Source organism: Gossypium hirsutum, chromosome D09 (assembly GCF_007990345.1).
Source record: "Gossypium hirsutum isolate 1008001.06 chromosome D09, Gossypium_hirsutum_v2.1, whole genome shotgun sequence".
NCBI classification, from domain to species: domain Eukaryota; kingdom Viridiplantae; phylum Streptophyta; class Magnoliopsida; order Malvales; family Malvaceae; genus Gossypium; species Gossypium hirsutum.
The window spans coordinates 39,464,907-39,477,217 of record NC_053445.1 but is presented as its reverse complement, the minus strand read 5'-3'; the positions used below and the strand labels follow the sequence as shown (position 1 = coordinate 39,477,217).

General features: G+C 28.5%; 1 protein-coding gene across 1 annotated transcript; it reads right to left on the bottom strand.

Annotated features, from left to right (window-relative positions):
- Positions 1 to 8,517: 8,517 nt before the first annotated feature.
- Positions 8,518 to 11,782, bottom strand: LOC107891476 (protein NRT1/ PTR FAMILY 5.7). The gene is made up of 3 exons (XM_016816294.2): positions 11,639 to 11,782; positions 11,185 to 11,405; positions 8,518 to 9,886 (listed from the first exon to the last, which is right to left on the bottom strand). Exons 1-3 carry the CDS (start codon positions 11,724 to 11,726, stop codon positions 8,660 to 8,662), a joined length of 1,536 nt encoding a protein of 511 aa, XP_016671783.1. The 5' UTR covers positions 11,727 to 11,782; the 3' UTR covers positions 8,518 to 8,659.
- Positions 11,783 to 12,311: the final 529 nt, after the last annotated feature.

Here is a 12,311-nt window from a genome sequence, read left to right as displayed (position 1 = left end):
ATCCACTCGGATGTAAGCTCAGAGCTTTTGCTCGTTGACACTAACAAGAAATCGTCATTGCTTTCGTTGGTCGAATTAGCACCAGCTACATCTTCCCCGTTACTCTTAGCAGCTCTTTTATTTCGCAGTTTATAACAATCTGCTTTGACGTAACCTAACTTTTTACAATAGCGACACATTTTGTCTCGCTTCTTTGATGCTACCAAAACGGAAGCTTGCCTATCTGCCTTGCTATTCAAACCAAACTCATTGTTGAGTTTGTCTCTACTCAACAAATAACCCTTCACATATTCAAACGAGAGTTTGTCTCTACCATAAATCAGGGTCTCCTTGAAAGACTTGTATGAAGGGGTAAAGAGCACAATAATAGCATAGTCTGATCTTCATCTTCAATTTGAACCTCAACGTTATTTAAATCATTTAAAAGAGTAATGAATTGCCTGGTGTAATCTCTAAGAAGCTCACATTCGTTAATGCGAAACATAAATAAACATTGTTTCAACACTAAATAGTTAGCCAGAGACTCAGTCGCATAAAGAGTTTCTAACCTTTTCCACAAGACAGATGAGGTCTTCTCCATCAATACCTCCCGCAATACCGTATTCGCAAGGCACAACTGGATTGAAGACAAAGCCTTTTCATCAAGCTTTTCCCATTTTGTTTGATTTAGATTCTCAGGCTTTTTCCCGGTAACAACCTTTTTCAAGCCAGTTTGAACTAGAATTGCCATCATCCGAACTTGCCACAGATTGAAATTTGTCTCACCATTAAACTTTTCAATTTTAAACCTTGTTGCTGCCATATTTGAACGGGCTGATTTATGAAAATTGAACTAACTCTGATACCACTTGTTGGGGATTGACCCGATTAAGTAACGAATAAGTAAAAAAATAGAAGAAATTGAGAAATTGAACACACAAATTTGACGTGTAAAAACCCCTCCAAAGAGGATAAAAATCACGGGCAAAGATAATTATACTATAATGGCAAAAGAACGAATAGTACAAAAGATGGAGATAAAAACTAAACCCCGAAAACAGAAAATAAAGAACCCTTAAAATGTAAACACAAAATTCTCTGAATGTGTTATGAGTTCTAATCTCTAATGGGTGTGTTTTCTAAGGTTGTAAAAGAGCCTATTTATAGGCTAAATTCATAGGTCAAATAATAAAAAAATAATCTAGACTAATCAGAGTTTGATAGAAACAAATAAACAAAGTTTGACTAAAAGATTATTTCTCAAATTTGATTGAAATAGGAGTCATACTTTACAATGACTAAATGAGTTTATAATTAATAGATGAAAACCTGGAACTTTATTATAAATCATTTGAGCTCTAATCGCATATGTTCAATTGGTCCCTCTACTAGCTCGTTGAAACAAGAAATGAATTTCATGCTGAATCAAATGAACAAAAATAAATAGAAATGGTGAAAATGGAGAAATGTGAAACATTCGGAAATGATTATAGTTTTCTCCAAAATGAAAATGAAAAATGGATAAATGGAATTATTTAGAAATGAATGTGGTTTTCTCTAAAATGAAAATGAAAAAAAAAAGAATGAAAATGACCTGGAAATGAATTTATGTTTTTTGAAGTTCCAAAATAGAAATAAATCATTTGGTCATAGTGAACCGTTGAATAAAGAAATATTAAATCAGAGGTTGAGGACGTACGCTACTTAGAGAGTTATACGAGTTAGATCCAGTCGAGCGTGTCAAAGTTGGACGAAACAGTTTTGGTCATCCTGTTGGATCAGAAGCTCGACTTTTAGCAGGATACATGGGCATTTTAGCACGAAATGCGAATATGTTGCCTATCAACTACGAGTCATGGCATCAAATACCCGATAGCAACAAAAACCAAGCCCTCAATAATATTAAGGTAACAAAATGTTAATGTCATCTGTAATGCTTGGGAAATAGTTTCATTTATATTTACTTTATTAACTTGTGTTTTTTGTAGGCGAGGTTTGCTTTAGAGGTCTCGGATGCTTATGTAAAGAAGGCATTGGGAAAAAGATGGAGAGACAATAAAAGTACTTTGAAGAAAAATTATTATAAGACAAAAACAACCTTCGATGAGAAATTGCAAAATGTCCCGCCGAGTATGTTGAGGTACCAATGGGAAGATGCGGTTAGATTTTGGCATTCGAAGAAAGGCGAGGTATGACGTACTTCCAAACTATTGTAATTATTTTGGTTTATAGTATTTACTATTTACGTACTAAAAATTTCATAACGTAGGATCGTGAACAAGTTGGAAAAAGTAGCAGGCAGAAACAAAAATTCACTCACACAGCCGGGTCGAGAAGTTTTGCATGTGTAGCTGAGGCGGAGGTATTTTTAATTTTTTAATATTGTCAAATATGTATAACTTTCCATTAAATAATATTTTTACTACTATATTGTAGGAACTGTCGTCCGGTCAAAAAGTTTAATGCCTTCAACTTTTTGAAATTACACATAGGAAGAATGATGGATCTCCCATGACTCCTGAAGCTGGTGAAATAATGATACGTTTACTTAATACGATTTGACTTGTTTTACATATAAAATAGTGTTTATTTTCTAATGGTTTAATTCATTGCTTGTAATGCGACTATTGTTATGTTGCATATGTTTTTTAATATATATTGCGTTCCTAACTATGTGATTTATTTATTAGGAAAAACTAAAGGATAAAAAGGCGGAGTACGAAGCGATTGCTTCTAGTGATAGTTTTGTTCATCTTGAAGACATTGATAAACGGATTATTACTGAAGTTTTGGGTCCTGAAAGGTATGGTCGGGTTCGATTTCAAGGATATTTTGTTAGCCCAACCCAATATTTTGGATCCAGCTCGCAGCAATACATGGCTTCGGGGAGTCAGGCTCAAGCTGAAGTTCAGAGGTTAAAGGACCAGATGGCTCAGATGCAAGCGACCACAGTTGAAGTTCAAAGGAAATATGAAGAACTCCAGCTACAACTTAAAGCAGAGGCGGCAGCGAGGGAAGCAGAGGCTGCAGCGAGAGAAGCAGAGCAGAGCAAAAAGTACGACGAACTCCAGCAGCAGCTTCAAACAATGATGAAGATGTTTCAGTCGCAACTTCTGCCGTCATAGTGTATTGCATAAATATTTTTATCATTTTAACATTTAACATTTTTGCAAAAATAATATGAATTCACTTTTATTTATTAATATTAATATTATTTTATTCTTTTAATTTAAAATATTATATAAATTTATTACTTTTGGCTGGTTTAGATCTGGTTGCTTTTAATTTGTTGCTACAGGAGGGCTGAAAAAATAAAAAATTTAATATAAAAAATCCCAAAAATAGTGGCGTTTTTGTATAAAAACGCCGCTAAAGACCATGTTCTTTAGAGGCGCTTAGAAAAAATGCCGCTAAAGACCATGTTCTTTAGCGGCGTTTTTTTCTAAGTGCCGCTAAAGATCATGGTCTTTAGCGGCGTTTTTGTTTGTAAACGCTGCAAACGTTTGCGACGTTTTCGTTAGCGGCCTTTTTTACGGCGCTTTTAGAAGCGCCGTAAATACCTTTAGTGGCGTTAAAAAGCGCCACTAAAGGCCTAAAAAAATGCCGCTAAAGACCTGTTTTGGTGTTGTGAGTAGCCATTATTTTAACAGAATTAGAATTGTTTTAAAAAGATTATATTAATTTGAAATATATTAAAGTTTAATTTGAAAAATAGAAAAACAAATATCCTGTTGGATCAAATTATAAAGTATTGGGTTAGAAGTCTAAGAAGTATGTAACATCCTCAAAACCCCATTGGTCGTAAATAATATGAGATTAAATATTAGCAAAATAAGGTATAAGATCAAAGAAAGTGAAAGTTGCAAGATATCAAAGAAAGTTAAACCAAGAAGCATGACATGATGTATTAAATTAATGAAGGACTAAATTGTAAATATGTGGAAAGTTCTGTGGCACAAATATAAATATAGAAAAGTTGAAGTGAAGGGCCAATAGTGCAAATATCTTTATGGTAGAAGGATTGAGAAATTAAGGAAAATGGATGAATGATGACTAAATTGAATAAGTGGAAAAAATATAAGGGACTAAATTACAAATTTACCAAATTAAGATTTTATTTAAGGATGGAATTTTGAAAGATCATAAATGCCAAAATACTAAATTAGCAATAGAAAGAATTCTAGAAGGCAATGATGATGTCAGAAATATTTGATGATATTTTATAATTATTTAATTAGATAAATATTAATATTTTATTATAAATGGCTAGCATTGAAGGAGAGAAAGATGATGAAGAAGAAGAAAAAAAAAAGGATCATCCTCCCATCTTTCCAACTTGAGTGAAAGTGATAAGGAGATTATGGAGAACAAGAATACCACATTAGATTCAAGAAAACAAAAGTTGGAGGAGAGAGAAAATCAAGTTAATATTTGAAATCAATAGGACAATGTAAGAATATCAAGATTTCAATATATTTTTAAGTTTGATTTTATTGAAAAAAGCATAAAAATAATGTTAAAGTAGAGTTTTCTTATATAAATTTTTATGTTCTTAATAAGTTAATGAAGGGAAATAAGAGGAAGTGATGGGAAATATTGTAGAGAAAGGAAATGAAGGAGTTACAAACTTAGTTATCAACATTTTATACTAAATCAATTTTGGACAGCAATATAAGTTTGACTTTGAAAATTCACCAAAAATTGTAGAAATTAAATTAGAGGTTAATTAAAGTATGAAATAAAAGCCTATTGAGTCTAGTTTTGCATAGAAGAAACAGTGTAAGCAAAATAATTTTATATTATGAGATATATAATTTTTTGTGAGACAATGTAAGAATGATTTCAGGTTTTTTGAATTTTATATTTTTAGAATCTCTTTAGAATTTGTATATTTTTTTTTGAATTTAAATTTATTTTTGGTTTTTTTTTGTAATTTTCTAAAGTTTAGCTTTTTTAAGTTTAATTTTAATTTATTTTTTTCATTATTCTTTTGTAAATTCTTTTTTATTTTATTTTTCTATGATTTTTAAAATTTTTAATGATATATAAATATTTTATTTTTCTGATACTTTTAAAATTCTTATACCTTTTTTATTTCCAAAATTTTATTTTTTTAAAACCAAAAATATTTATATATTTTTTAAAATATTTATTGACCTTCTTATCAATGTGACATTTGTGCCTTGAGTAAAAATCTTATTAGTTATTGAAGTGCATAATGTTTAGCAAGTAAAAGTACGGATGTGGTCCACAGCATCGACTAATTGAGCAAAGTTTGAATACCAAAATTTACATTAATCCAATTTTGAATTAAAATTTTAAATAAATTCGATTTTTATATTTAAAGCACCGTTAATAGTTACAAAAGTAAAAAATACGCGTGCCTTTAAAAATAAATATTGTTAAGTAAACATATGCAAGAATCATAGCCCCTTGGTTATATGAAAATCATTTTAGATTTTTTCAAAATGCTAACAATTCAATTTAAAAACTTTCACTATTCTCAAAATTTAATAATTTTTTTTTAACATAAATTTAATTTTTTTCATCTAAAATTTATCTTAATCCTAACTTATAATTCATAGTTATAGAGTCGACTTAAATATTAATTTAATTAGTATTGCTGTTACCACAAGTTGTAACTTCATGTGCACTAAGGCAAGTAAATCCTCCATAGGTAAGAATCTCAATGCGTTCTTTTTAACTTCTCAAGGAATGCTTGACAAGTGATGAAGGGTTGTTTTGTCGTTATGAAAATATGGTTATAGTTTTGATCTCTATTATACTCACATTTTGTATTTTAATTTGACATAATTTACTCCTCTATTTTTACAATGACATAAGTTAGTCCAAAATGATTAATATCCTTAATTGTTTTGTTTAAAATCCTAATGAAGTTTTCTTAAAAATATATTTCTAACACACAAAAATTTGGGTATTATAAGTTAGAATGGATATTTTTAAGAAAAAAAAAATTGTCTTCACATTATATTATAAAAGTATTGGAACCAAATTATATCAAATTAAAGTGTAGATATTAAATCCTAAATTAAACATAGTATAGGGACTATAACCATATTTGATATAAAACAATCTATTGTCATTTGTTTTTATTATAAAAAAGTTTAATGATTTTAAAAAATATTTTTTTTAAATTAAGGGTCTGTTTGTTTACATTTAAAGGTTTTACAGAAAATATTTTTTTGCATTTTCCTGTGTTTGTTTCACATAACACAAATTGGTCAATGGAAAATAACTTACAAGTTAATGTAAAATAAGCAATTTTTCTTGTAGAATGACTTCTCCTTTTGAAAGCATAAGTCAATTTCCGAAAAAGAGCTCCTCTGTAGATAATTTTATTTTTATATAAAAATTAACTTAAATCAAGCTTAATATTATTATATTGATAATAAATTTTATTTTATTTTTAAAATATTTAAAATTATTAAAATATTATATTTTTCAATATTATTACACATACATATTTAATTATTTATATTTAGTCATATAATAAATTATTTAATATTTCAATTTTATTTTGATAATAAATTTTAAAAATAATATTATTCTCGTATTATTGAAAATATTCGGTATTAATATTTTAATAATAAATATTTATTACAATTATAAATATATTAATAATAAATATTTTGTAGTATAAATATTAAAATATGCCTTAAGCTTATGTACACGTAACAAATTTGCAATTTAGTCTTTGTACTTTTATTTTCAAGAATTTAGTCCCTTTCCTTTTCAATTTTAAAAATCAAGTCTAATTTTTAACATCTTTAATTTTTTTTGTCAATTTTGTTGATGTCACATTTTTAAATAAAAAATACTCACTGGGTAGTCATGTAATTAAAAAATGACGTTGTAAATGAACCTGAATTTAACATAATATTTTTTATATGTGCAAAAACAATGTAAAATATAAAATTATAGATAAAAATAAATTCAATTAAACAATGAAAAAAAATAAAATGTATGTTTGTTTAATTGGAAACAACTTTTATGAAATATTTTTAAGAAATCTACCAAACAACAGAAAATATTTTATACAGATTCATCCAAACACCAGAAAATATTAGCTTTTCCAGAAAAGTAAATCATTTTTTAGAAATCATTTTCCGAAAGTCATTTTCTATTAAACAAATGGAACCTAAGTTCTTTTATTAATAAAGAAACAAGTTCAATGATTATAATTAGTTTGATAATTATATATTGGAAATTTAATAATCATCTAATAAATAAGGGTAAACTACATAATTGGTCATTAACTTTCATAAGTTTTTATTTTGGGCATCGAAAATAAAAATTGTAAATTGAGCATTGCCACTAACATCTATTTTCATTTTAGTTACTCAACTTTAATAAGTTCTCATTTTGATCATCCGCCGTTAATTCAATGTTGTACACTCATTTTAGTCACTCAACTTTAGTAAATTTTTATTTTAGTCATTCATTTTTATCTTTTTAAAAATCAATTTTATTGTTTTAGAATTAAATTTAGTTTTTCTGTAAAAGGGAAAAACTCAGGGCTTTATAGGGAATTAACTAAGTTTTTATAGGAAAAACTTGGATTTTTACAGGGAAAACTATTTTATCTTTTAAATTCTTTTTTGTTTTCATTTTTAGAATTAGTTTTAGTTTTTTCCAATGAAATTAAGAAAAAAAAAGAGATTTTACACGGAATTGCTAAGTTTTTATAAGAGAAACCCATTTATCTTTTTAATTTTTCCCTTTTTAGAATTAATTTTAATTTTTTTCCAATAAGAGGAAACAATCTGGGGTTTACAGAAAATGACCTGGATTTTTACAAGTAAAATTCATTTTCTCTTTTTAATTTCCTTTATTATTTTCCATTTTTATAATTAATTTTTAGTTTTTTTTCCAATAAAAAGAGAAAAACCTAGGTTTGTTTGTTCGCAAAAAACTTGGGTTTCCTTAGGGAGAAAGAGAATTGAGCTATAGGAAAAAACTTGGGTTTCATCTCCATAGTTGAATAACTCAATTTCATCTAAAATAAATAATTTTTTTTTTGGAAAAAAATAAAATTATTTTTAAAAAGTAAATGAGTGACAAGAATGAAAGCTTATTAAAGTTGAGTGACTAAAATGAGTGTATAATAACATTGAATTAATGAGATTGACCAAAATGAAAACTTATTAAAATTAGGTAATTAAAATGAAAATTTATCCGTCGTTAATTCAACTTGTACACTAATAAAATTTTATTTTGGTAATTCATTTTTATCTTTTTAAAAAAAAATCAATTTTATTTTTTAGAATTTAATTTAATTTTTCTATAAAAAGGAAAAAACTTAGGATTTTATAGGGAATTACCTAAGTTTTTATAGGAAAAACTTAGATTTTTACAGAAAAAATTTATCTTTTTAATTCTTTGTTTTTTTTCAATTTTAGACTTAGTTTTAATTTTTTTCAATGAGATTTTATACGGAATTGTCTAAATTTTTATAAAAAAATTAATTTAACTTTTTATAAGAAAAAATGAGTGTACAACAATATTGAATTAACAGGATTGACCAAAATAAAAATTTATTAAAATTAGGTAATTAAAATGAAAATGATTGTTAACAGCACAATTTAAAAAATATTTTATATTTTATACCTAAAATAAAAACTTATAAAAATTGACTAACCATAACTTTTAGGATAAATAACTATAATATCTCAACATCCCTTCCATCCACCTCCTCTATTAATATCTCAACATCGCTTCCATCGACCTCCTCTATCTCAATATCTCTTCCGTCAACCTCATCTGGTATGTTCCAATCAAACATTAAGGAAAGAAAGATGTAAAGGGGCAGGACAGCAACATTCAAAATCGCCAACATGAGTAAGTACTTGTCCAATTGACGCTTGTCAATGGTGTCGCCGAGCCAGTCTGGTCCAAGCAAAACGGCAAGCCCACTTAAGAAACTCCCAATTACCGTCAAACTTTGATTGAATAGGACCACAAAATACCGTTTGGATTCGGGCACACGGTCATAAAAGAAATCTGTTAGCCCCTTAGAAACAAGTCCATTGGCAATTCCTAGCAAGCCAAACTGAGGAGCCAGCCATAGTATTGTCATGCGAATAACTTCGTCGTTATTAGGGTTTTTCTTGATTAGATCCGATCTCCGGCGCTCCACTAACCAAGCACTTGACAAGGAGCCAAAACCAACCGCCATCCCAACACCCATTCTCCAATATCTAGCACCACGTTGCATGGCTTCTTCACTGCTCCAAAGCTTCCTTATTAGATACTTGGTCGACATGGATACTAAAAAGCTTATGAATTGTTCAAACACGTAGAGTGAGCTCACGGGAACTTGATTAAATGAATGTAGAGAAATCCTGGGATTAATTTCGGTATCCAATCTATCACTTTGAAGTATGAAAATGGAGAAACCCGCAACTTCCACTAGACAATAAGGGATGAATAAAAGCCAAAGAGGGATCAATTTCACAAGCCCCCCCGCTTCCTTCAATCGAGAAACAGCGGTTCGTCGTGTTGGAGGTATGCGTAGGAAAAATCGTTTGCCGCAGATGAAAAGTGCGTAAGCCGCCGCCACCTCGATGAATGAAACCATGATCCTTTGCTGCCAACGAAGGCTTGATGTGAACGTCCAACATATGAACTGTCCAAGAAAGCCGGCACCAGTGGACCATAAACTAGCACGACCGTCTACAATATCGTTATAGTCTTCCTCCTGTTGTCTTTCCGACTTAGTCTCATCAACAACAATAGTTTCTTCTACAAAATGCTGACGTAAAAATCCTTCTAGAGAAACTTCCTTTCCGGCTAAGCCAACCAATATTACCGGTAGAGCTATGTAAAGCATTTGATTCCTCGTTTGTTGGGATCGAAGCAAACTAGAAAGCCATAATATCAATAATCCCTACAAAAATAATGCCATTTATTTTTTATTTTTATATATTGTTATAAAAAAATGAATTCTATTCTTATTTAGTTTGGTAATTAATTTTTATGATGAAAATTTTATAGTTAAATTAGTTATAAAAGTGTTTTTTAAAATTTAAAAATTAATATCTCAATCAAATTAAATTGGATGAACTGGGCAGTTTCAATAAGATATCATTTTTAAACAAAATTTATTTTTTTGATTTATTTCATTTATTCCAAGACTAGAACATGGGATACACGTTACACCATGATTTTGAATTAAAAAAGAGATTTCAAAAAATGACAGATCTATAAAATTCAATTCAGTTTGATTGTTTTGGCGTTAATAAAAAAAAAAAAAGATGACACTTCATATGGTGATAAGTGGAGAGCCGTATTTTCCCCCTCCTTTCTAAAGTCATGTTTTGAAAATTTTTACATCTCATTTGCATCTTTTCACGTATTATTGTAAAAATTCATCTTAACTTTTTTTTTACATCAATAAAGTCAATTATTATTAATATTTAATTCAATTTTGATTCATATTCTAGAACTAGAAAATAATTATAAATTTTTTTTACAACAAATTCGAACCAAACTATTATCGTCAAGCATAAAAAAGTAGGTTGCTTATATTAGGGAACAACCATATTGATACTATTGTTACTCTCAAAGTATTTCTTTTAAGTTTTAATCGTTTTATTTTCACTGATTTAAATATGAAAGAGCACCTAAATGTAGATGTTACAATGTACTCGTAGTATATGGTATAGATGTAGTGATTTATTTGGTTCTTTAATTTTAAAAAAAAATTATTTTAATTTTTAATTTTTTTAACTTTTGAATTTGTGTTATTTGTCAAATCACCACAACATAAATGAAAAAAATTATCATCTGTTAACTTTGGTCCATCTAGCATTTAGCAATTAATTAATTTTTAAAAAATTTAAAAATTTAAAAATCTAAAAATATTTTTATATTTTCATACATTTTTAAATAATTTTTATAAATTTTAAAAATAATTAATTATTAATATGGCATTTATGTGGCAATGTACGTCTATACCACTTTTCTATTCATTTTTGAATGATTTGATAAGTATTACAAAATTAAAAACTAAAAAAGTGAAAAATTAAAATAAATTTTTTTATAAAATTGAAGGGTTAAATAATTTATTATACTTAAGTATATTTGGTAAACCCAAAAACCCGAGGAAACCAGAGATCACATTGAGCCCATCACTTAAGAGATAAACGTGAAGGTTTAAGTTAATAAAAAATAGTAATTACTTACGAAGATCAAACATGGGATGGTGAGGATAATGACTCGGAAATCACCATGACGATCAATTGCAAGGTGGTGAATGAGAATGACCAGAAATTGTTGTATGCCATCTCCAGCTACTGTATAGACTATAGCTACCCCAATAGATAAGTTTTCCAGGGAGTCGATGATGTAGAATATCAAGAATGCTTTAAAAGCGTTCTCTATAAATGATTTGCTGAATATCAAACCTATCATTATTGATATCAGGTTAACTCAAAAAGTAAATTGCCAATCATGAAGTGCTAATTCTAATTCCATGTTCTATAGTGATGCAACAATGGGTGCATTTGTGCTATTCTGCTCAATGGATTTTAATATTGTAATAATAATTTAAATTCATTTTTAAGGTTTAAACTTTGGTTATTAGAGTAGTAACAAGGGGCTAATATATGAAAAATGGGATATAGAAGGATATAGTTACCGCTGATGAATATGGCGGCCTTGGAGAACCGAATGTAAGAGGACGCCCATTTCCATGAGCTGGATATACAGTGCTTGAAGTTTGCCATTTGTCACAGTGAAGACGATGATGTGATGTTGGGAATGGAGATTAATTTATGTATGGTTCTGTAACTTTGCTTCAACCCAGAGGATGGAATTGTCCTTTACTTTTTGCATCCTCTTCTTTTACTGCGCAGTTTGACGTAGTCCCCGTGATACACGATGAAATTATATCATTCATGAGTAATGATGGGAGAATAATAAGAAAATATATATTCACATGCCTCTTTTAATTTATATTAGTATGATTTTCACCACGTTTTGGAGCAAATTAATTATATTTTCGAGTTATATTATTAAGTAAAATTTTAAATATTAAAATATGTTTTAAGTTTATATATATTTTTTTGTAAATTTAAAATTTAGGATTCTTTTGGATGGCCGCAATGTGTTTATCTACTATTAGTGTCAAAATAGTGACGGGTGAGATTAAATACTATAGCGTGAGACAAAAAGAAAGCTAAATGCACCGCACTAGATATGTTCATCCAAAGGAGCCCTTAGTCTATATATTTTTACTTTTAGGAATTTTATTTATTCATTTCTAAATTTAAAAATTCAAATCCAGCTGTTAACACCATTAAAATTTTATT